Here is a 24,856-nt window from a genome sequence, read left to right as displayed (position 1 = left end):
ACCTACTGGTTCCTCTCCAAACCCCGTTTTCCATCTCTTTCTCAACCAGTCAGTAACATAACTGGACATAGTATTTTTGCAACTATTCCACTACTGCAGTACACAGATTATTTAATCCTGCTACTTGTATTCGGCGATCACCTGTTAAAACATGCAAGGATCACATTAGCCTGCTGGACAGCCCACTGAAAATGGGTGTTCATGGTCTGCCAATATCTGTAAGAGCCCCAAATCTTCCTCCAAGCTCTTGTGGTAGCAGAAGCCCCTCAGCCACAAGGCACAGGCTACATTATTTTTTCTCTGCACGTAGGACCCTAGTAAACATTTGTGCCTAGCTCAAAGGACAATTCCAGCTGTTCTGCAGCAACAACAGGCTCCTTTCAAAATTCCCATTCTTCAGCTTCTGTGTAACAGCCCACTTTCAGAAAATATTGTTTTCTTCCAACATACTGATAAAATATTGGCTATCATATGGACAAAATCTGATCTGTGTGAGGCCATAACAGCAATGCTCCAACTTTAGCACATTTGTTTACAGCTACATTTTGACAGACAGCAGTTAATTTTTGACGTATCAAATAATGTCCTATTGCATTTACATTCAGTATACCTTATAGGAGTCTATATATATTTCAAAAAAGGACCTTAAGCTACATACAAGATAGGACACCATTACCCTTTTCATTCCCCAAATTGGGAAGCCAGTGACACAGAAAGGAGAAGCAGCCTTCCTTTGAAGAGACGACTGGTCAGAGGCAAAACCATGGGAAAAAAAAAAGGCAATCTCCTGACCTCTGATCAATAGCTGTACTCACTAGACAGTGTGACCTTTTGACCGTTCTGAAAAGTAGCCATCTGTGGCAATTAAATTAGGGAAATGAAAGACCATTCTGCATCAAAAGCTTCCTCTTGGCACTGATTAAACAGAAAACATGTACACTGGTTTGACATAAAGCACTGGAGAAAGGCCCCACCTTGCAATCTGTATATTTGCATATATCTGTCAGGAAACAAAAATCCTCCCCTCTCTGTGTACTTGACTGTCTTGAAAGTTAATGATTATGTTTAGCTACAAGTAAGGTTTAACTCATGAAAGGTTTCTCCGAGCAAATCTTTGACTATTCCACACAGAAACTGCAACACAATGACTGCCATTCAGCTGACAGATACAAGTAAACAGCAATGGTTTCTGCATATTGAGCATGTTTTATCATGAGAAAGAAACAATCTATCTTGGGAAACAAAAGCTTAAAAATCATAGGTGGAAAAACAACTGATTAGAACAGTGACAGGACTAAAATTTACAAATGCTATAGGGAGCACGAATGCTTTGTGTTATGCAGTAAGAAGGAGGCTCCTGTTAAATGAGCAGGCAGTACCAGAAGCAAAGAAAATATTTTTCCCACTTACAATACCAAATTAGAAAGATTCTTTGTCAGATGATGTCATGGAGACTAGACACAGACAGACTCAAAAGAGGATTACACAAATTAATAGAGAACAGATCCATTAGTGATTATGAAGCAGGATGGCCCCAAATCCAGCTTTGGCTAAGAACAGTCCTTAACTGCTGAGCATCCAAGGATCCTTCCATACCTATCTTTTCCCTTGTAATGTTGCCCCGACCATCTGCTATGAGCCCCAGTCAGACACAGTACGTTGAACTCAACAGACCAATACAGTCTGACCAAGTCTTCTTTCTTGCTCTCAAGGAGGCTGCAGCTGTGATCTTTTTTGCATGACTACTAAAAAGTGTTCAGCATGGCACAGACTTGCAATTTCTTCCCCTAAGATTTCTCCCTGGTTAAACAGGCATCCTCACCCTACAGTGTCCCTTAGAGGACAATGGACTGTTCTCAGAACACAGACACCACAACAAAGTCAAGACAGAAAAAAAAAAAAAAAAAAAGTAGATCTGAGCTCCTGCTGAGATCACAACAGGTCAAGGGGGTGGCACCAGGGGACTTATGGGTGGCTTGAAGGTCAGAGGGGATAGTGGGACCATGACAATCCTCCCAAGCAGTTCTGAGCCTCCTCCCAAGAGCCTTCCTCCAGCAAAAGAACCCAACACTACCCACACAGTAGTTGCAAGGAATAAAAGATGACCATTTTTGTTTTCAACTAAACAAATAAGCCTTCATTTTCTTTAAAACACAGCGTCTGAGAGAGGAGGGGCTCAGAGGCATCAGAAATCCTGTAATTAATAGGAAACAGAAGTGTTCAGGAGCAACGCGAGCCTAAGCCTGGAGTGCCCTCTGCAGGTACGGGCCCCGGAGAGCCGCACACCCCAAAGCACTGCAGGGAAGTCCTGGACCAAACCAAACCTTTCCTCAGTGAAGTCATGGTGAGGCTTCATTTAGCTCTTATTTACCCGGACCAAAAAGGCATTTTGTATCCACGCTGGCTGAGTTCTCCTCCTCTTTGTCCTATTTTTCCACTGACCCACAAGGCTGTGGCCCAAGTTTAGAAGGCCCTGTCCTGGGAAAAGGACTTTCTTCTCCATTAATACAGCGACTGAGCAACACTGAGACAGGGGTTCTTTGACGTTACAGTAATAATGACATAACAAAGATAACTCATAAGACTGAGAACATCCCTTAACTTTGACCCAAACACCTCTGCAGTGCAGGAGCCTGGCTCTGGCAGTCACACGAGGAAAGCAGGCAGGACACCGAGTTCTGCAAGCCCTTGGAAACCCACTCAGTGCTTGTAGCAGGGAGGCCAAAGCTTTGCTCACAGAGAGCAAGGTAACTGGAGGAAGGTGAGACTGCGGACAGCTTAACAAAACTCTCCTCCAACACAGTATGTCTGTGCTCACAGAAGTATCCACCAGTCCTGTATGCCAAGAAGTTACAACTGAATGGAATCAGTTCTGTTATCCCACTCTCAGAGCTTAAACAGGACCTGCTAGTTTCCTAATTTTGGCTGCCTGTCCCCTCCCCACCCAGATTCCCAAGGAACAGAAGAATAAAGCCAGATGTGCTGAAAAAATATTCCCAAGGGGAGCGAATGGGAGAGGGCTCAGCAACCAGAGAGAACTAAACAGACTACAAAAGGGCAAATTTCACACAGGGCTAAATTAAGCAAAGTGAATTTCTGTCTTTGCATGTCTGTCTTTGTCCCCAGGACTGAAACAATGCTGGTGGATTTTGTCGTACTGTGTTTAACCTCATGACATTACTAATGCATCTGGGAGCAAGAGCCATAACCCTTCTGTCGTAACCATAAAGTGTGTCATAAAGATGGCTCCTCTTCTTTTCAAACTTTGAATCAACAAGCAGGAGCATTTGCAGAAGCTACATAAATATAACTAGGAAGCAAATTTTGCAGCTGCTTGCATATCTGCACTAACAAGTCCATTCAGGGAGTCACATTTACTCAGCCAAGGACAAGATATGCCATGTAGGTTGTGTGTGCGGTCACAGATCGGCAACTTAAACCTGGGACATCAATATTGATAAAAAAATCCTAAAGAACAAGGATTATTTACAGATATTATCTGGTGAAAAGTTTCAGCACTGTTGGTTTTAAGAACACTGCAGACAAATCCTAAACAAAAAAAGAGCAACAGATGCAACTAACTTCAATATTTTTAAAAGGAGATATGTCCACTACAGTTTTATATTCCAGTGAAGTCTGGAAAAATTACTGTGATGAAACAAAACACAAGCAAACTCCAACCCAAACACATCACACAAAGCTTTGAGAGATGACCAACCTTTCCTTCCTAGCAGAAAGAAAGGATATGGACACCAACTCACTTCGTGCAACAGGTTACACACTGTACACGGTTCCTGGAAGCAGCACATGCCTAAAGCAGCATCCTGTGTGGTGCTGCTAAATAGCTGGATCTTGTCTCCATGCTCTTCCTGTCCAAGTAATCTCCCCAGTACCACATCACAAGAAAACTCTCACACGAGCTATCATCATAAACTTCTGGCCTTCCGTAACTAATGAGCTAAAAATGTGCCTTCACAGTAAGTACCGTGACACATCAAATAAAGTTTTCCCAGAGACACAAGGTTTGGATCAAGCTGTTCATGCTACATTTGTGCACCCAGGGTATGTTAAGTGGTTTCAAACACAGTGTGTTACAGAGCACTGCATTTCAGTTTGGGCCAGCAGAGATGCCTTTACCAAAATCATGCATGTGGGTGTAATTAACAGTGTTCTCAGGCATGAGCCACCCTGGCTTCCACTCCACACAATAGTCCTTTGTTTGAAGCCTGGCACTGCATGGAGAGAACTGGAGCGTATCACCAGAGGAAGCCTTGACAGCAGATGTTTTACTTGCAGAACATACAAGTTCTCCCTGGTTTTAATGCTAACGTTGCACCCACAAATTAATGGGGAGCTAGAGGTTGGAAATACTCTCTTGAATCAACTAGAGCAGAAATATTGTTGACAATAACAAAGCTAAACATTGCAGGGCTCCAACTCACAAAACTATTCCTTAGGACCCTATTTCCAAATTTAATCACCACAGAGTGGTCAAATTCAGACACAACAGAGAACTCGCACCTTCTCTGGACACAAGTGTTATCACTATGATTCAGGGCCCAACACACTCTCGATGAGATGCTAATGAAGCCCCACCCCAAACCAAGATTCTGCTTCTGAATATTCTTTTATAGGTTAAGATGAGAGGATGTCTAAGTAGTAGTTGTGCCAATTCCGACTAAATTGTCTGGAATAATCATCTCTCCCCTATGGGGAAACGCTGAGCAAGTTGGGCCTGTTCAGCCTGGAGAAGAGAAGGCTGAGAGGGGGTCTTATCAATGTCTACAAATATTTTCAGGGAGAGTGTCAGGAGGACGGGGCCAGGCTCTTTTCAGTGGTACCCAGTGACAGAACAAGGGGCAGTGGGCACAAATTGCAACACAAGAAGTTACTTCTGAATATGAGGAAGAACTTTTGTTTCTTTTGGGGGTGACAAAGCACTGGAACAGGCTGTCCGGAGAGGCTGTGGGGTCTCCTTCTCTGGAGATACTCAAAACAACCCTGGACATGATTCTGTGCAACTTTCTCTTGGTGAACCTGCTTTAGCAGTGGGTTAGACTAGATGATCTCCAGAGGTCCCTTCCAACCCTGACCAGTCTGTGAACACCCTCATGGATTTCAGTAGCACTGTTCTTCAAAGGGCACAACAGAAGCACAGGCTGCCTTTGCCTTTTAACTTTTGTGTAATAAAAGGTGTCAGATGAAGGATTCTGCAGACTGCATCTTCTGTTGAGCTGCTGCTTTCTTCATACATTCCCAATACCATCCCTTCCCCATAAAAAGCAAAGGTGGCCTTCCCATCTTTAAAGCTCAGTCCTCGGCATCTCTTCTGACACTGTCAGTAGGGAACATTCTGTCTGAAAGAGCTTCTTCATTCTTTTTACAACATGGGCCCCTACTTATAGAGACCTGAGCAGAGAGGGCTGCCCGCATATTACAATAGTCATCAAGCAGCAGGCAGATGACTGAAGAAATGACTATTAGACTGAAACAGGTTTAAGCTTCTGGGACTCCTAAATGACAAGCTATGGAGATCATTGTAACTCAAACTTCACACAGGCTCCAAAAGAAAACAAATTCTCAGAATTTTTAAAAAAAAAAAAAACAATCAAACAAAACCAAAACCCCACAACCAACTCAAAACCCTCAAAAAACCTAAAACCTCCTGAGAACTAGTAAACAGAAACCTCCTGGGGACCAGTAAACAGAAAGACTTCCTTGATAAGATGGTCCATGAGCTGAAAGCTAGGCTACTGTCAGGGAAATTGTCACCATGTAGTTCTCAGGCTTTTCTCTAGCAGCAGCAACATTGGGGAAAATGGAGTTTTAACTTGATCGTGAATGGCTGTCCTTTACATTCTTACAACTGACATTTATATTTAATTCCAGCCCAGGTCAGAACTTACCCTTCAGTTTCCAGTCTTTGTCCAGAAACCACTGTGGAGCCATCAGACAGGCAGTAGGTGCCATTTCCTACCAGCCTGCACTGTTTTAGTCTGCACGTGGACAAACAAGCTCTCTGGAGTCCATCACCATTTTCCAGTAGCAGCTTTCTACTACTGCAGGATTTTGCTAACAATCTTTGGACAACTTCTGAGATTATTACCCTTGTATCAAAGTACTAAGCCACTGGGATACAGCAGTATGGGTTTTGAACTTCTAGGAGTCATTACTATATTAGAAATAAGGAAAGAAAGCCAAGTCCTTCCATTAATGAAGATGGATGTCTGTGTAATTAAGCGATATGCTAGCTTGCAACATCTCTCGCTCTGAGCCAGGAGGCGAAGTTCAACAGCATTGGTTCCAGTTCACAAGCTTAGAATCCCCCTCTGTTCTAAAAGAAGTGATCTGACCTACTCATCACTACAATCTCACGATACACAGGGCACCTTCACAGCAATGCGATGTAATTTACAGATTCAAGCCTGCCCCTTCCTGGTTCCCCACATTCATACCTCTGTTTCAGGCCGAGGAATAAATACTGGGGGTCTCATCTTCAGAGTCAGGTCCTGAAAGTCCCACTCACCAAGAACATACTGCACCGGCATTCTGTGGCAGGCAAAAAGCAAGCACGAACACTTTAGGACTACACTCTGTAACACAGAACAGCTCTCAATACCATGCTTACCTCATTACTAACCACATAACCCTTAGGGTGAGCACCTAGACACCACCACGGCTCTCAGCTTCATGTGCAACACACACGTGCACTCTAAGGGAGCTGCGGGAGCTCCATTCCCACAGGAGTTTGTTATAAAGTGCTGGACTCTGGGAACTACAGGCCAGTCAGCCTCACCTTGATACTGGGGAAAGTGATGGATCAAGTTGTTTCCAAACATACCAAGTACAAGAAGGTGACTGGGAGTAGTCAGCATGGATTTATAAAGGGGAAATCTTTCCTGACCGGCCTGACAGCCACTCGTGACACAATGACTAGCTCAGTGCATGAGAGAATAATCTGTTTATCTTGACTTTCCTAAGGGTTTTCATACTGTCTCGCCTAACATCATCATATACAAGCTGATGATATATGGACTAGATAAACGAAGTAGACTGAAAACTGAGGACTGTGTTCAGCAGCACAAAGTCCAGCTGAAGGCCAGTCACTACTGGAGCACCCCTGGAGTCAACAGTGGGGCCAATACAGCATAACACTTCCATTAATAATCTTGATGAAGGGACAGAGAGCACCCTTGGCATGTCTGCAGGTGACAGAAAATTAAGAGGAGTTGTTAATAGACCAGATGGATGTGCTACTTTTCAGAGGGACCTCAGGAGGCTGGAAAAATGTGCTGACAGGAACCTCATACAATTCAGCACAGTAATGTGAAGTCTTATAAACTGAGGAGGAATAACCCCATGCACCAGTATGGGCTGGGGGCCAAACAGCTGGACAGTGGCCCTGCAGAGAAGGCCCTGGGGATCGGGTGGACATGCCGACCATGAGCCAGCAACGTGCCCTTGCAACAAAGGCAGTCAATGGCTTCTTGGGCTGCATTAGGCAGAGCATTGCCAGACGGTCGAGGGAGGGGATCCTTCCCCTCTATTCAGTGCTGGTAGGAAATATCTGGGGTGCTGGGCTCCAAGTATAGGAGAGACATGGACATACTGGAGTAAGTCCAGTAAATGGTCATTAAGATGATTAAGGGATTGGAGCACCTGACATACAACGAGAGAGACTGGGACAGTTTAGCCTTGAGAAGGGAAGGCTCAGGCAGGGGTGAGGGGGGAGGGACAGGGGAAGAAAATCTCAACAAGAACAACATGTATCTGGTGAGATGGAGTAAAGACGGCAGAGCCTGACTTTCTTCAGTGATGTCTAGTGAAAAGACAGGCAAAGGGCACAGACTGAAATACAGAAAAGTCCATTCAAACCTAATAATCACCAGCACCTCCCCCCACCTGTTATTTTTTTCTCCATTCCAAACACCGTGAGGGTAGCCAGCCACTGGAACAGGCTGTCCAGAGAGGTTGTATAGTATCTGTCTTTGGATATATTAAGAACCAAATTGGGCATGACCCTCAACAACTTGCTCTAGCTGATCCTGCTATGAGCAGGGGTGGTGGACTAGACTTCCAAAGCTCCCAGTCAGCATTCATGATTCCATGACTCTGTGAAGTTTGAGGCCACAATTTCAGCTGCTGTGAGGCACCATATCTGCTGTTTCTACATGAAGAAGTGAGGTATCTGTTGCAATCTTAACAGCACTTAAGTCAGAGCAATTTGCAAGTCAGACAGCCCTGGGAATTTTGCATTTCTGCTCCTAACACAAGAATCCAGAGCAGCAGGAAAATTTCAGTGAAGACACTCAAATCCTGCAAACAGTAGCCACTGCTAACACTCTGCCTCCCTGAGAAACCTTCACATCCTATTCTGTGTAAGTCGTGGCAAGATTAACCCACACAGCAAAACAAGGATCCACATCATAACCACACTCTTGTAAACAAGCAGAAGGATGCCACCTCCAAATGTATTCTGAAGCATCTCTCATCCTTCTAAATGATCCAAGTTCCTGAATATTTCCTCTCCCCACACACTACTCCCCAGGTCCACCTTGATTACAGGTAGCTCCTTCAAACCAAACCCATCCAAGTTTTGCGCTAAGAGAACCCCTCACACAGAGTAAGCAAATGGAGGCCAAATGGAGACCAAAGCTTCATCAGCCATGGATACCTCTAAACACCAGGGAAACCCTTCTGCAGACAAAGCCTAGAAAGAAAAGCACAGCAACACCACAGACCAGTATACGACTGGCAGCTGAAGAGGGCGCTGAATCAGACAGAAGGGACCAAGGCTAAATTTTGTTAGCACAGAAGGTCTTAATGAAAATGTACTCAACTCAGAGCCAATACTGCCAATTTCCTACTCCTCTCTTCTCCCAGACAGACAGGTGGTTTGCTACCTGACAGCAACAGCAAGTGCCCATCCCTTGAGCCACCATGAGAGACAAACACAATACTGTTACTTGAACACATCAGCTGCTAACTGTCTTCTGCCTTCCCTCTTCCACTGGTCTTCTGGCTGCGTTAAGACTGAAGGAAAACCCTCCAAAGGAATGACTGTAAGAGAATGCTCCTACCTTTCTAGTCGCTTGTTGCTCAGCTGCTGGATTTGCTCCTGCTGCGCTGCTGTAAGTGGAGTATGCAGGCTTTTGGAATTCAAGCTCTGAAACTGAAAGACAAGGTCACTTTAAAAACTGCCTACTTGTGCCACTTGAGTGTCCTCTGCACCCTCCCAAGGGCATCCTCCAGGGAGACCCCGTATGCTGACAAACATGTATGCCTGGCACTGTTGGAAACCACAAATGATTAGGAGAACCTACTGGCATGTTTAAAAACAGACCTAGACAACTGTTCTGCTACTTTTCAGGGCTCAGAATAAGTAGTAAGATTAAGAATCATTCCACCAAGCAAGTCAGGGTACAGTGTGGGCATATATGTCATGGGTCATATTTCAGTCTCTGCAGAAGAGGGCATTTAAGAGACCCCAGGGTGTTCTGCTGGCATTAATAAACCATGCCTCACTGCCATCTAAGGAAGGAAAAGTTGCTCTACTTCCTGTGAGATAAAAAGAAAGGTAAGGGATTCAAGCAAAGTGACAAAGTGAGAAGCACACGCAGACCTTGTTCTTTTCCTATTACTTAACTGTTTTTGCTCCCAGGGCAAATGACACAATATATTCACTGGATTCACGTGCTTCAGGGATCCCATTTGTCTCGAACACCTTCTGCCAGTAGTTCACCACATCAGTGGCAGTCACAAACCCAGGTCTTGTGCTGCAGTTCTGCCTCAGAGATGACTGCTTTGGACTGAGGATAGGACCTTGACTTTGACTCAATCTCCCTGGCACGCATTGAGGTGCAAGACCCAGCAACCTCCTGAGCAGTGGGTGGGTGAAGCATCGCATTGTGGCAAAATCAGTTCCTGGCTTCAACATGTGTTCCTTGTTGCCATCAGCTAATTTAGTCAGTGCTGAGACTCACAGGCCAATGTTGTGAAGCACCAGCTGACCACAGTCAGTAGATCCTCCTCAGGGCAGTAAGAAAACGGCACTAGTTTGCAGCTCTTCTGGTCTAGAAAAAGAGACAAGAGTACAGCCTGAATCCCTCGGCCTGGCAAATCGCAGGTTCCCCTGACAGAACGCAGACTGCTTGCTCTAATCCCAGTCCACAGGTACAAAACCCATTACTTGCACCCTAAGAGTAAAAAAGGATTACCCCAAGAAAAGACTTGGGTGACAGCTAACCAGCTCTGCCACTGCAATACATTTCTCTGCAGAGCTGCCCATCTCCACAGGCCAGAGCTACCAGGAGGCCAGTCTGGGCCCATGGCAGGGCAGAAGCGAATGCGCCTACACACAGGCACAACACTCCCACCTGTTCCTGGTCCCAGAAAGCCACAAACAGGCCACCCTCCAGCTCCAGCACTTGGTGCTCTATCCCATGAGTGGGTCACCCTGGTTCCCTGAAGGAAGGCTTTCAGTCTCTCCTGGATTCTTTCCTTTACTCCCCTCTCTGGTCATAAACCACAAGTCCTAGGTTAGTGGGTGGGCTCACAGAAGCCCTTGACTCCATAGGTCAAGGATCTTCCCCACTGTCACCATCCCTGGAGAGCAGACAAGGGGCCACAGAGCCAGTGCTGAACTGTTAAGAGCAGAGGAAGGCGAAAAGCTCACAGGGCACAACTAAAGGGAAGAGAAACACTTGAAAGATACAAAGACCAGAAAAGGCAAACCCTGCCAAAGGGAGGTCAGTCTCTTAAAGGAGAGAACAAGCAGAGCCAGACAGAGAAGGAAGACTAGATGCCTGCAGGAGACAAAGTAGATGAAACCTTACAAAACAGCTGCTGTGTATCACACTTGGAACTGTGAGAGACAAACAGAACACCAACCCCACTTTCCTGCTGTGATCCGCTAGAAAGAAGGGCGCCCCTCCCTCCTGACTCACAGTCCCTGGGAGCCATTGTGGGTTTCCCTGAGCACCCATTCCCAGTCCTCTATGGACAGCTGGTTTTCATCACTATCTCAGAGAGGCCACAACCTCCCCTCCTCCAATTCCTCCAGAAAACAACCACACAAACAAATAAATACCTCCCCCAATCTGCAGGCAGCACCCAGGGTGGATGCTGCCCTGGAGGAATGCTGCTGCAGGGAGATCTGGGGAGGCTGGGTCAGCTCCCACCTTGGCAGATGCTGGCACTGAACCACTGCAGCAGCCCTGGACCCTGTTGCATGGGACACCCACACAAGCAGCTGCATGGGGCCTGCCCTGCTCTTTCTGCAGTGAAACTGGAAAGAGTCAGGCCTCCACTGTCCTCCTTTGCAAAATCAAACCAGAGCCCTGGGAAGCAACAAAGGGAATACCCTGCAGCAAAGATCTCCAGATTGGCTTACCTGCTACCTCCTCGCAAAGGGGCAGGTGCTCTAATAGCCTAAGGATCCCCTTCATATCAACTTTGTTACCCCCAGCAGATAGATAAGCAGCCCCTATAAGGCCTTGCCTTTATGTTACACATAAGCAGTCTGACAACTATAGTCTTTACCAGAGCAGCTCCCCACTCCAAGGCCCCGTTTTGATGATACTGCCACAAGAGGAACACTAAAGGTTAAAAACATTAACCGTTACTGTTGTTAGGGAGTCAGATAAGACTTTAATTGGCCATGACTGGAACAATGCTGCCACTACTGTCACAATTAATAAAGCCCAGCTGCGGATGCAAGGTCCCTGCCAAGAACAGTGACTGTGTGCCACTTCTCAGTGCAAATACCTGTGGGCACACAGGTAGGGAACACATATTCTTTTCCCCCTGCAGGTCTGTGGTTTGGTCCATTTGACCCACAGTTCCCCATTCACTTAGTCCAACACGTGCACTGGAGCCGCCGAAAGGCACGGCCTGCCCGGCTCCCGGCACCGGCCCCACGCTCCTCGTCCCGCCCGCAGGCTCGGGCAGGAGCCGGCGCTGCGCTGCAGGAGCCGACACCATCCGCCACTAGGGCGGCGGGCGGCAGCACCGGGACAGCGGGCACAGCCTCGCCGGCCGCACCAGGGGGGCAGCGGGCACCAGCCCCCCACTCGCCAGCCGGGCGGCTGCCCGCCCACGCCTCAGTTCCACTGACTGCGCGTCTCTGCGGCGGTAACCAGCCCCACAGCCCACCGCCGGCACCGCAGCCCGGCCTTCCTTCAAGCCACCCCCCAGCCTTCCCTGCAGACGCAATACCCGGCCGCGGCGGGCGGCCCACCTGGCCTGCACCACGCCACGGGGCCCCTTCACCTGCGGGGGGGCGGCGGGTCTGGGGGCCCCTCAGAGGCGAGCGCGCCCGCACAGCGACGTCTCACCTCATGGCTACCGCCACCGGCCGAGCTAGAGACACGGCCGGGGCCGGGGGCAGCGACCTCCCGCCCCGCAGCCTGCGGTGGGGGCTCGAGGAAGGGCTGTGGGGAACACGGCCGAGACGCTCCCACCACTCACTGAGCACTGAGCGCATGAGTGACAGGCGCAGTGGCCAACTGCGAGCCGAGCCCTGCGGGGGCCGGCGAATCGCCTGGGGCGCGGCGCGGCGGGGCGGGGCGGGCGGCCGAGCGGCGGTGTGGCGGAGCTGAGCGGCCCGGCGCGGCCCGGCCTGCCCCCCGCGGGCAGCGCGGCCCCCCGGCGGCCCCACCGCCAGCGGCGCTCCGGGGGGACCCGGACGCCTCAGCGGGGAGCGCTCAGTAAGTGCCGGCCCCGGCGAGCCGGGAGCACTAGCCGCCCCGGCGGGTGGGGCGCGGCGCTGAAACGCGGCTGTCTCCGGGGAGGGGCGCGGCGGCGACGGGCTGGGCCATCGGGGGTCTCTGGCCGTCCTGCCCCGCCGGGCTGCGGGCGCAGGTGTGGGCTGCCGCGGCCTGTCGGTGACGGGGAAGGGCGGGCGGCAGCGGCGCGCCGCGCTGTACCCGGCCCCGTCTCTGTGCCTGGCGCCCCGGCGAGGCCCGCCCAGCCCGACCGGGCGAGGCGCGGCGCAGCGCTGCGGGCGGAGCGGAGCGAGCGGTGGGAGTCGGCTGCCAGCCCCGGGGCCGCTCCCACGCCAGCGGCGGAGCGTGTCGGAGCGGGATGGGCCGCGCAACCCGTTACCCGCCTGGAAGCGGCTCCCCGGGACGGCGAACGTGCGGCCTCCCGCAGGGACGGCGCGCCCCGCCGCTGCGGGCCCACTCTGCCCGGGAAGGCCGCGGGCGCGGGGCGGCCGGTGCGCAGCCGGAGGAGCGGTGGCGCGGCCGGGGAGCGCCCCGCCCTGGTGCCCGGGCGCGACGGGTCCGTGGCACGGCGGCGGCAGCGGGAGGGTGGCGGACGAGGCGCTCCGGCACGGCGGGCACAGATGGCTGGGCGACTCCCCCAGCCCGGGGCTGCCCCAGCCCGCTGGGCCGTGGAGCGGGGGGGCGAGAAGCCCCCGGTTCCGGCTCGCAGCGGGAAGCCAGATCCCATAGGCGACAGCAGCCCTGTGCCGCCTGCCTTGCGGAATGGCTGGAGACACTTCATCTTTGTGAAGTAATGCAGAAAAAATACTAGTTGTTATTTGCCTTCTTCATCCAGAGACCCCGCGAGCCATCTTCATCCCCGTGACACAAACCTCTATTCCTGTCATACCCAAGAGGAAGCTGCAGCGTTAAACCCAAGACTCAAAAAGCCAGCAGCCTCAGGCTACTGCCCGACATGATGTTCTGCATCTCAGAGGTGCTGGCCACCACAGCATCTATCAGAGACCAGTTTGGAAATGCTGTCGTAGGGGAGAATCAAAAGTGCTCTCCTTATTCCCAGACCCAGCAGAGCCCAGCACAGAGCGGTCCTGGCTGTGTGAGAAGCTCTGTTGGTGCAGGCAATGGAAGAATGCCAGCTCGCAGCAGTTGAGGATCTGGTTCCTCTTCTGTTCTATTTGTGCATGGACTATGCTGAAACCCACCAGCAATAGGTAGTAGCTGTCCCTGGCCCTAGAGCAGCCATCAGAGACTTGGAGTGTACCCAGCCTGCAGATCAAACTTCCAGCACCAGGATGACAACTGGGAAAGTGGTGGGAAAGATCATCATCATCATCATCCGCCCCTGGCTCTACCATTGTAAGCTGTGGGCCCTGAGCCATAATTGCAGTCAGCCTCCCCATCTGGCCCTCTGCAACCTAGACCAGAAGGGGCTTGGGAACAGCAATACCCTCATCTGGACCTGGACTTGGAGGTTGTCTAAGCCATGTCAGAAACCTTTCATACATGACTGCTTTTAGAGCTAGGTCTCTGGGCTTGGGAATCCTTCAGCATAGACAGGACCCTGAAAGCATGAACAAGAGCCTCTGTTCCCACCAGACCAGATTTTCAGCTGGCTAATTTTAAACTAGCCAGTGCATAGCAGCACAGCGTGTGGTCCATACAAAAGGGTTCTTTCCCAAAGGCTTGGTATCAGCTTCACCATCCAAGTTCCAGTAGTTTTCCAAAGCTGACCACCATATTGAGATGAAGGCATAACCCATTTTGTTTCCAAAATTCAGGAGCTGTTCGAGATCACAAGCCGTACTTTGCAAAGCCCTTGGGCCTGCTTCACTCCTTTCACTTAGGCTGTTTTTCCACTTTTTGTTTCCTTGATGGTGGCTTTTAAAAAAAATGTGAATTATCATCATTGAGAGTTTCCCTGAACAGCACAGTCAGTGATTCTCTCTGGGCAGCTGCTTGGTCTGCCCAGTACCTGCTCAACAGTTCCTTCCTGTTCCCTGCTGGGCTGTAGCTGCTGCTGCTATTGTGGCACTCGGATTTCAAATTTGCCATCTTTGTGCCCGAGTGTCCACTACACTTGAGCTCCAGTGTGGTCAGCAATGGCTGGGGAAATCCAGGTGCCACATGGTTTAAACTAGGCGTGCACAGTTTGGTGGTCAGTGAAGGCTGCAATGAACTTGTGTCTCAGCATGGTGTTAGGTGGGACCTGACCAGAACTGCTATCTTCACGTTCCTCTAGAAACTCACGGGAGTTTGACAGCTCACACAGTCTCCCAGGCACTTCAAAATCCCCCAGCAACTCCTGCTTCACAAAGTTGCTCACAGGGAGCTGTGAGACAGATGCTGCATGTGTGCTGAGAAACGTACCTGCTCAGGGAGATGCAGGACAAGTGCTGTCCGAGTCGAGGTGGCTACTCCAGCTGCGGACTGACCGCAGAGCAGCCTGGTACTGTTCGCCTGGTATGATTTCTCTGCCTCGGTTGTTAGTGACAGATGTTAATCATGCTGCTTAATGCAGTTATGGACAGCAGTAAGGCATCACAGTAATGGGAACTGCACAGTAACCTTGCCTAGAACAGAACAGAGTGGAGCAGAACAATGGCTCATTTCTCTTTGCAGACACATCTTTTCCATTCAGAGCTCATTAACCCCTGTGTCCCTGCTGCATTCTAGTCCAGACATGTTATATCTGCTAAACTGCTGAGGAATTATCAGAGGACTGCTACAGTAGTTCTTGGGGTTGTCATTGCTCTGGTCCAGAGGTAGCTGCATTTTCACAGAAAGAGTTGCTGAACTAACGTTATAGGCAGTGATTTTATAAACACAGTTGTGCAAATACTTCCCATAGGATCATCCCATGGTGTTTTGCAACTCCTGATGATTTGCGCAATAGAAGCATGAAGCAATTAAAGCCTTTCATGTTTTCAGCATGAATAGATGTATCAAATTTCACAACTCATACAAAAGTGGACTAATTTAAAAATTAATATTGATAATCAGCAGTGCATGACTAAGCTTGAGTGCGTGCTTTCATCAGGGACTTGAAAAATACTCACTGTCTGTAGTAGCAGATGGGGGACCAGTATAAGGAAGTGCCTTTCCAGGGTGCATGGGATGAAGGAATGTGGGGCAACGGAGAGTGCAGTGACTAGATAGACCAGTGACTACCACAACAGGGAAGTCCAACTTCAGATTCAATAACATTCTGAGATATGGATGCCTCATGGCTGAGTGTTGTTTTATTGGACGTGTTCCCACTGATAAGGGGATCCATGTAACTTTTAAAAATGAAAAACGAGACAGAAGCAGGAAAATGCTGTATCTGCAGATAGAGGCCGCCTGCCTCAGCCTGAAGCAGAACAAAGGCAGGGGTTCTGAGGCTGTCCCCACATCGGTCTGCCAAGTGCCTGCAAGGAGGCAGAGCTGAAGCAGCAAGGGGAGAGCGTATCACTGATTTCAAGTGAATCAGGCATGACTCTGGGGGCTCTCAGTACCCCTGAAAAATCTTTTTCTTATTTTGAGTGGGCATCTGTGAGCTGTTCTCAAATACTGTGCCAGTGAATCAGGAAACTTTGGAAAAGGTTGTGCCTGTCTCTTAAGAGCTCTGCACTGTTCATTTGTTCTCATTCTTTCCTAGGCTGAAACAAGTGTGGTTCCTATGAAGAAAAATCATCAGTGATGATGCTACAGGAGGTCTCACATGAGGGTCCTTGATACGAAGGGCAACTTTCTACTTCTGTAGCTGATGGGTGAGGACAACAGGTTGGTCAAAGGAGCTACCAAGAGCTGGCAGGATGAGTTACAGCTCACCCTCTATACATGATGTGTATCACAGCAGCACCACCACAGCCAAGCCAGGCACAGGGACAACTCTGGATGTGACTGTACCAGAAACAGCTACCATAAGCCCTGAGACTACCAGTTTCAACAGCACCAAAATCCCAGACGTGGCTAGCACTGGACCCGGCATGAGCACAATGCTGCTGTCCTTTGGGATCATTACCGTGATTGGGTTGGCTATAGCTATGGTAAGAGAGGCCTGCTAAATATTTCTCTCTCTTGAGGTTGGAGGGTGGCAAAGGGGCTCTAGGACTGATGGAAGCCATATGTGGTATCAGTATTTATTTTTAATAGCAGTAGGAAGTTTGGTTAAAAGAATGCAAAGCAGATTCTGTTCTGACTTGTTAAGTGGAACAGCTGCATTGATTTAAACCTTGTCAACACAGGGGCCCTGCAAGAAAGTTCATCCAAATTCAAGTTTTAAAGCAGACTGTTGAAACCACATTAATCTCCCCTGTGGACATTTGAATTTTTGAATTAAAGCGGCCTGATTCCATTTTAGCTGGACTCATTCTGGACTGCATTCCCAAGGTTCTGCTTGCTGGATATCAGCAAAGTACTTGAGATTTTCCTGCATAACTAACCTTGCTGTTAATGCTGTAGGCAGAAGCTTTCAGAAACTGTAGTTCTGGGCTTGACACAGGCAATGCAAGTGCTGCAGTTCTTCTTCTGATATGTAACCAGATCATTTACCTGCCAACAGAGAACAGAAGGTAGCGGCAAGCTCCCATTCCTCATATGAGGAAGAGCTTCACTAATACAACCATCAGAGGAGCCTACAGAAAGGGACTACTGCAAAATTGCATTGCAGACCCGAGGAGGAGTTTTTCCAAAAGCCCCTAAGAGAACCTGGAAACATTATCCTGGAAACGGTCCTAAGTTCCCAAGAGCAACACCCAGCGTTCGTAGTTCTCAGAACAAGGCTCTGGAGGCCAAAAGCCTCACTTCCTTCCCAGCACAGCCACTCTTACTGGCTGACACGAGGCAAGTCACTGAGCATGCCCTCTTTCCTTCTTCCCTTTATACTGGGGAGGGGGTAACAGCACTTCCATGCTGTAGGAAATCTACAGATGATGAAAGGTTCTTCATCCACTCTTAAATTGCCACACATGTCGTGCAGCCACCAGAAATGTGCTGAACTACACCTAGTAATAATACACCTAATACTCTTACTACTACTAACACGCCTAATAACACGCCACTCGAGCACGTAAGTGTCAGACATGATGTGCTACCAAGCTTACACTGATGCACATGAAAATTCATTTTTGGTTGCCACTTCTCCCTTCCCCCTGCTTTGGTGTGCAGTGACACCAGACTTGCTACACCTCCTTTCTCTGTGCCCTGTGGCCAAAATTTCTCTTCTCAGCTGTTCCCCATCCTACTGTGACTGTTATAATGATGGTTTTCTTTCTCCCTCAGGTTCTGTATATCAGGAAGAGGAAGAGGTAAGTAACGTCTATTGTTGGCTGAAGGAAGCTCAGTACTTCAAAATGCAGAGAGAACTAGGAAGGAGACGGGAAGATGGGGAGAGTGCGAGGGATGGCTGTCTGAGAACAAACCTACAGGGATTCAGCTGTGTGTGAATGAGGCAGGGGTAGGGACACTGCACTCCTAATACTGGGCCACCTTCAGGCATCAGAGCTTCAGAGACTCCCGCACAGCTTTGGCAAGGAAAACATGGTTGAGCAGGAGGTTAGCCTGCAAACTCTTCATGCTTCATCTATGAGATACGCTAAAACAGAGGAGAGTGTTATGAGTGTATAAAGAAGCTGGGAACCTTTGCATGAGAGGTGTGGATCTCACATTTCAGCCATTCCCAGATCCCCGTTTTCCAAGAGCCTGGGCCAATGACACTGACCTTGCAAGGCTGAAGGCCTCTTTCGCTGCAGTCACAGCAACTGGCAGTAGCATAGTGCAGAGATGCAGCCTTCTAGCCTTAGTGTTAATTTCCTTGTTAAGCTTGCTGAAAATAGAGAGGAGAGCAGCATGCAGGGAGACACACATCTTGATTCTTCTGTTTCTGACAGCAGAGGCTGGTGAAGATCCATTAGATGTGGTACCTCCCCCCCTGCCTGACTTTGTGGCAGGCCTGGCATGGCCATGGGCTTTGAAGAAGTGCTGCTGCCCACTGTAAAATTTCCAAGCCAGACCCTGAATCCCAGATCTGGGTACTGCCATAGTAGCAGCTAATGCTTGGCCTATTAACAGAGTGCTGCTGGAGATAATGGTTGTGTTGGCAAACCTGTGTAGAAGCAGGGAGGGAATGTGTCATCCTAGCAATTGCCAAAATAGATATTTGTGGTGACACTGCCAGTAACTGCTTGTGTGTTTCCCTCCCCCACCGCGCAAAACTCAGCTACAGCCTAAGGCAGGGCTTAGTGTTTTCACAAGAGCATGCCCACCCATCTGTCCTCCACCTCTGAGCTGCCCAGTATTTAGGGAGACCCATTGGGGTAGTACTTATAGCTCTGTCACTTGGAGCAATGATAGAAGAGTAAAGAACAGTCTGTCCACAGGCATCAACCTCCTATGAGAAACTCTCTTTCCTGTTTTCTATTTATTATTTTCTATTTTTATGTACTTCAACCCCAGAGTTAAAGTACTGCTCTTAGACCACTGGAGCTAGAAGTGGACTTTTGCTGGCAGACATGGTGTGACGTGGCAGGACAGGCTGTTGTGTATAGAAGGAAGGGGAGGTCACAAAATGCCTAGCCAGTATGTTCCACCATCTCTTTTGTCCCACCACATAAAGCTTGGTATTTTAAGGTCTGCAGGAACTTAAATCCCTGTCTGATTCCTCTATGCGTAGTGCCTGCTAACATAGATTAGTGATGGCAATTAATCCCTGTAACTGCACTCTGGGTATCTTCCACTACTGCCAGCTGTGTGTAGTAGGTTCTTATCCTCATCTCTGTGGGACAGGACATAATCCTTATCCAGCAAGAGCAATATGAGCAGAATCCCTGCACAGGAGGAGAAATAGGCTGCAGATAGCCTCAGCAGTGAGGTGGGGAAGGCAGCCTGAGCACCTGTCCTCCTCAGCCAACCCTTTCTCTTCCCTCCCATGGGCAGGTTGGAGAAGTTACGGCACCAGCTCATGCCCATGTACAACTTTGATCCCACCGAGGAACAGGATGAACTGGAGCAGGAGCTGCTGGAACACGGGCGAGATGCAGCATCTTCCCAGGCATCGCAGAACAAGGTAGGCGTCAGGGACCAGTGAGTCTGTTACTACAACCACTGGCACCTGCACTGTTTTTGTTACAGAGTCAAAACATTGTAGGATTGTAGAGTAAGTAAACCATGTCAGACCTCAGGAGGACTTTGCCCATCTCTGCCAGCCCTGGAGATACAGGGGTTGAGCATTCTGGAGTGCTTAGGATGGACTGAAGAGTCAGGCAAGTAGGACAAAGAGCCTGAGGAGGCAAAGCACTGGCTCTGCTCAACTATGAGAGAGAAAAGAACAACTTCAGTAATTAAGGGCAAGTTTACTACAGTTTACCGCCCAGGGCACCACAAGGGAGCAGTATGAATGCCGTTTTCTGGGAGATGGGCTTCAGTGCCTGCAAGGCACTGAGGCTCCTTTGCCCTGGCCCTGAAAAGCAAGTAATTTCCACCCAGTTTTAAGGTATCCCTGCTTTGCCCAAGGACTTAAGTATGGAACAAGGCCTTGCTGAGGGAAAGCCTGTAGTAACAGTTTACTGTGCTGCGAGCCCTGAAGAACGCAAGCAGAAAGCCTGCACGTTGTTGTGGCATGGCACATCTGGTCTTCTCACCAGCACCTCCAGGCCAACCCTGCTGGGCACAGAGCAGTGTGGCTCAGAAAGAGAAAAGAGAGGAGAGTTCTCCATTTGAATTTGGGGAGAGGGGAAGGCAGCTTTGCTTTGACCCCTCCCAAGTGTTCAAAAGCATGCAGTATGCTGCAAAATGACAGGGTCCTCAGAGACCACTGACTTCCTACATTTGTGAGTTAGGAAAGAGCCTGATAGCTTGGCCAGTTGTTTTTGGTTAGTAAGTCTTTTGTCAAAGACCCATCTGGACATCTCCTTCCCCAGTGTACCAAGAGGTAGGAGAAACAGGGAAGAAGGGCTTCTCACCATCATTTGCAGCCACCTTCACAGTGTTTTCTGTTTCCTTTGTCACCACCACAACCACACAAAAAGCCTTTCTGAAAGACAGAGCCAGCAGGGATGGTTGGAAAAGCTATGTCTCTTAGCCAGTGATGCAGCCTCCCCTTAGAGTAAGCATCTCTCCTTTCCTGAATTCCTCTCCAGCTGCTCTGTGTTGCCTGTGTCTTCCCTTGCTTTTCCAGTTCCAGGAGCAATTCTCAGTTTCCACACACTTCACACCTTCAGCTATCGGTAGCAAGCTTGGTGTGGGAGAAAGGAAAAGAGGAAATAATAAATACAACTGTAATTATATTTACCTTGAGATATGCTTCCCAAGCTGCTAAAGAGCTCAAAGGAGATGTGTGTCTTGAAATATGAAAGATAGTCAACATATTCCATACAGTGGTTTGGTACAGCAAGGAATACTGTTGTATAAAAGCAAAGGATCTTGTCCTCAAAGTAGCGCATACTGGGAAAACATCAGGTCCTTCTGTTAGTGCACACAGAGGACTCCCTTCAGGTAGTAAAAGGGGGAAATGACAAGGCCAGAGTTAAACTTAGCACAGTAAAAGCAGATCCTATGTAGGGACTGGCCAGCAGGATACCTCAGATCCCTCCAGATTTTGCTAATGCACAGATACCCCTGCTTGGAAAGTACACAAGCTTAAAAGCTTAACATAGTAAGAGTGGGAGAGTCTATAAGCAACAGCCGAAGTTCAGTCTGTGGCATGTTTCCAGGCCTTCTTGATGAAAAGTCTTTTTCGTGCTGCCTTGTATATATAAATAGTGAGACCCAATAGTCCAACAACGTTGGAATTTTAAACCGGCTCGTTTTAATGGGCTGACGTACTCTCTGGCCTGTTGGTATTTTTCTGACACAGCCTTGTTAATGCCACATTGGTCAGCCAGCCTCCCCTTCCATCAGGGGCAGAGTCTAGTTACAGTACTGTGCAGTCTGTGCCAAGCACACACACCTGAGCAAAGGCAGACTTGCTGGGTCTCATCTTTCACTGCTTCAATGCAGATTCTGCTGACAAGTCAAGGAGCCCTCCAGAGACCCAGCCGTCTTGTGTTCACAGACGTTGCCAATGCCATCAATGCATGAACAATACCTGCCCCTGCTCTGGGATCATGCTGAGACTGGGGAGGATGAAGCCAACAAACCAGTGACTTCCCGCAAGCACGGCCGATCCACTGAGCCCAGCTGGTCACTCCATTGGTTTGTGTTACAAAAGGGCACAAGCACTGGGAACTGTCAGCACTTTGGGAAGCAAACCCTTTGTGATGGCAGTGGTGATTTTTTGGCGCGTCTGTTACCACTAAAAGGTCCTGAGCTCCAGTTTCTGGGCTGGCGCTGACTGCTATCATTTACAGAGCTGCGTGCTTAGGAACAGTGCCTGCTTTGTTGTAGATTAACTTGTCAGAGCACATGTGCATGCTCTCTGGGTCAGGGAAGGAGAGGTGTGTGTTTCAGAGAGCTTCCCCACTGGCTTTGTGCCACCAGTCCCCCAAAAAAGGGATGAATGAGCCTCTCTGCACAGCGACCGCATCTTTGGCTGGTCCTGGAGGTGTGACTGGTGGCAAAGCCCCTTTGAGTAAGGAGAGCAGACTCCCCTAGCTGAGTGGTAATCTGGGACGTGGCAGGGAAAACACCATGGGCTTATCCCCCTTGTGGCACGTAGGCTGCTGAGAAATGTGTGTCTGGGATGACATTGAAGCATGGGGAGTTCACCAGCTTTAAAAAGTGAAATGGTGAACATCTGGCTGATTACATCTTAACTGAGGAAGTGGCTGAATATCCCAAATGAGGGCTGCTGTATACACAGCAGGGAATTCACACAGCTAGAGACAGGAGGTGTCAATGTTTGGCGATGTGACTCCCTGCTGCTGCGCTAGGAATAACGGTGCTTGAGCCACAGAGAGGAGTCAAGTAGAACTGGGCTTCTGACACTATGTATCCCTCCTCCTGTTCTGGCTCAGGGAAGTTTCTACAGTGCAGAATATTATCCAGAAAAAAAAGATTAACCCTTGAAAAATTTTCTTTTAAATAAGGAAAAACATGCATTGGCTCAGGATCATTACAACAGCCCCATGTCTGCCCACAGAGGTGACTGAACAGCTGGTTCGTACTTCCTTGCCTGCCAGGACCTGCAGTCAGAGCTTCCTCTTCTTCCTGCTGAAGGAACCCCCAGCTCTGTGTTAGCTTCTGCTCGTGTTACCTGCTAATGCAGGGAGGGCAGGACTAGACAAGTAAGCCAGGAGTTGCCCTGTAACCCTGAAGCATCTCTGCCTGTGCGTTCTTCAGGGCTGCAGGAGGGAGAGAGAGCAAAGGGGTCTCTGGCCACCTTGGCTGTGCGGCATGGGGGCTGCCCACCGCAGAGCCTTTCAGTGGCCACCAGCCCCGAGTGCTGCAGGCCAGCACAGTGGCCAGGGGCCAGCAGCAGAGCCTGCATGCAAGCATCAGTGCCCAGCCATGCATTGATCACCTGATATTTTTTTGCAGTATATGCATTTGTCAGTTGGATCATATTCCATCCACAGCACCGGTCAAAACGGAATCAAGGCAAGCCAAAATTTGAACGCGTATCTAAAGGTAGGCTTTATGCAAGGAGACCATTGCACTGAGTAGCAATTCAGGTATCATGGGCTTTGTGGCAAGTTTGGGCCTGGCAGTTTTTGTTCTCCCAAATCTTTTTTTTTTTCTTCTTTTTTCTCCACTGTGATCTTCCTCCCTCCCCACCACCCACCCCCCTTCATTAAATGTAGACTCTTTCCTGGGCATGTGTCACTGATCACACAGTTTCTTACCAGCCCTTCTTCACTGACACAGCTTCCCTCCCGGCACTTTTGCAAGGCTAAGTTGCTTTAATTTTACAGTATCCCTCTTTCTTTTAAAAACCAGGGAGTTCTGGGAGTGTATTAGGACCAGGAGTGTCATCATCTGTGGAAAACAGCCCATCCTCCATACCCAGAGGATCTGGCAGGAGTTACTCCCAGGCTGTTGGTTGCTGCTGGTGTTTGCACTCCAGGGGTACAGTTGGAAGGAAGGTGCATGGGTACAAATACACAATAAGGCCCTTAGGATTTGGACGCTGTCTGTGGGTCTTCCCAGAGGTTATGTCTCTGTGATCAGCTGAGAGGCAGACACATCACCCCCACACACACACTTGCATACTTAAGCATCTCCTCCAAATGCTCACTGAGGGCAGCCAGCTACAGAGACATCAGATTTCTCCCTTCAGCAGCTGCCACGCCACTGCCTGTCACACTCCCACGCTCTGCAGCCAGACAGGGATGCAAGCGGCAGCAGGCGTGCGTGGCTGTCCTAAATCACAGCATTTCCCCTGGAACTCTTAGGATTGTAACTTCATTTGTTGTTTTAAACTAGATAAAAGGCAAGTGTAAGCTGAGCTGATTCCTCAGACCAACAACCTACTTTGTGCTCATTACCCACCTCCATGTGCTGTGCATGCAGCTGCCAAGCAGTGCAGCTGCCAGCTCAGGTGCAAAAACATGCACCTTGTTCCACTTTGATGCAGAGCTATATCTTGTATAACAAACTCAGTTACAGAGGAATTCTCTTTAACCATTCCGCCTGTAACAGTAGGCTTTGTCCTGTGATGACTGCCCTTATATTAAAGAAGTACAGATAAAATACTAAAAGAATATTACGGGTATTTGCTGGGCTTGCACTGGAGTATTCTTTTAGTTCAATAGCACCTCCTCTCACAGGTCTTGGAAGTATATGTACAGTTTAGCAGAAGCATTATAATGTAATTTAATTCAAGTGTTTCTGTGTTTTAAGCATTGAAATATAATTAAACTATTTACATGAAATCTAGTGTGGTTGTCTTTTTCCCTCCTTCCCATTCGTGTTTTCCACAGAAAACTGCTGGAGTGTATCCTCAATACCTGTTGTTAATTCAGGTGTACTGAATTCCCTTACTTTTTCAAAGACTGAAGTAAGTGTGAGAAACTTGGAAGGACAAACTCGGGGCAGGGGAGTGTGTGTGTGTCAAGGTTTAGTGTTCCACAGCATGGAAACTCAGACCTGTCCAGGAAACCCTGGTGCTTGGTGGAGAAGCCAGGAAGGCAGGATCTTCCAGCCTAACAGACCCTAGGCATCTAGATTGCATAAAGACAAATGCCAAATTGTCTGTTTGCCATATTATCCTTTAA

The 24,856-nt window shown here is 48.9% G+C and overlaps 2 protein-coding genes across 10 annotated transcripts in view; one reads left to right on the top strand and one right to left on the bottom strand.

Annotated features, from left to right (window-relative positions):
• HEMK1 (HemK methyltransferase 1, mitochondrial release factors N(5)-glutamine) overlaps positions 1–12,482 on the bottom strand; it is a 34,651-nt gene extending 22,169 nt beyond the window's left edge. Inside the window, exons 1-4 of one of the 4 annotated variants that reach the window (XM_080383960.1) lie at positions 12,336–12,482; positions 9,647–10,073; positions 9,081–9,172; positions 6,456–6,549 (exon numbers count right to left, since the gene is read on the bottom strand). In XM_080383960.1, coding sequence (XP_080240086.1) covers positions 6,456–6,549; positions 9,081–9,172; positions 9,647–9,937 — 477 coding nt within the window. In that variant the 5' untranslated portion in view covers positions 9,938–10,073; positions 12,336–12,482. Of the gene's footprint in view, positions 1–6,455; positions 6,550–9,080; positions 9,173–9,646; positions 10,074–12,238 lie in introns of all 4 variants that reach the window. The other 3 variants (XM_080383962.1, XM_080383961.1, XM_080383963.1) reach the window with 3 other exon arrangements.
• Positions 12,483–12,552: 70 nt separating this feature from the next.
• LOC308062452 (uncharacterized protein C3orf18 homolog) lies at positions 12,553–24,514 on the top strand. 6 transcript variants are annotated; one of them, XM_080383967.1, is made up of 6 exons: positions 12,553–12,707; positions 16,363–16,753; positions 17,988–18,013; positions 19,641–19,770; positions 23,181–23,270; positions 23,580–24,514. In XM_080383967.1, the coding sequence occupies exons 2-6, from the start codon at positions 16,520–16,522 to the stop codon at positions 23,598–23,600; spliced, it is 501 nt and encodes a 166-aa protein (XP_080240093.1). In that variant the 5' UTR covers positions 12,553–12,707; positions 16,363–16,519; the 3' UTR covers positions 23,601–24,514. The 6 variants fall into 6 exon arrangements, with proteins under 6 accessions (XP_080240093.1, XP_080240097.1, XP_080240095.1 ...); XM_080383971.1 differs by lacking the exons at positions 23,181–23,270; positions 23,580–24,514 and adding exons at positions 20,732–20,771; positions 21,702–21,764 and having other exon boundaries at positions 12,554–12,707; XM_080383969.1 differs by lacking the exon at positions 23,181–23,270 and having other exon boundaries at positions 12,554–12,707.
• The last annotated feature ends 342 nt before the right edge of the window (positions 24,515–24,856 follow it).

Source organism: Falco punctatus, assembly GCF_963210335.1.
Source record: "Falco punctatus genome assembly, chromosome: 4".
Classification (NCBI taxonomy): domain Eukaryota; kingdom Metazoa; phylum Chordata; class Aves; order Falconiformes; family Falconidae; genus Falco; species Falco punctatus.
Note: the sequence above shows the minus strand (reverse complement) of the source record. Positions and strands in the feature narration are given on the sequence as shown.

Coding starts and splice junctions, on each gene's coding strand:
- LOC308062452 (XM_080383966.1), top strand. CDS start 16,520: ATGAGTTACAGCTCACCCTCTATACATGATGTGTATCACAGCAGCACC. Junction 16,754..17,987: donor TTGGGTTGGCTATAGCTATG/GTAAGAGAGGCC, acceptor TTTCTCCCTCAG/GTTCTGTATATCAGGAAGAG. Junction 19,771..23,180: donor CCCAGGCATCGCAGAACAAG/GTAGGCGTCAGG, acceptor ATTTTTTTGCAG/TATATGCATTTGTCAGTTGG.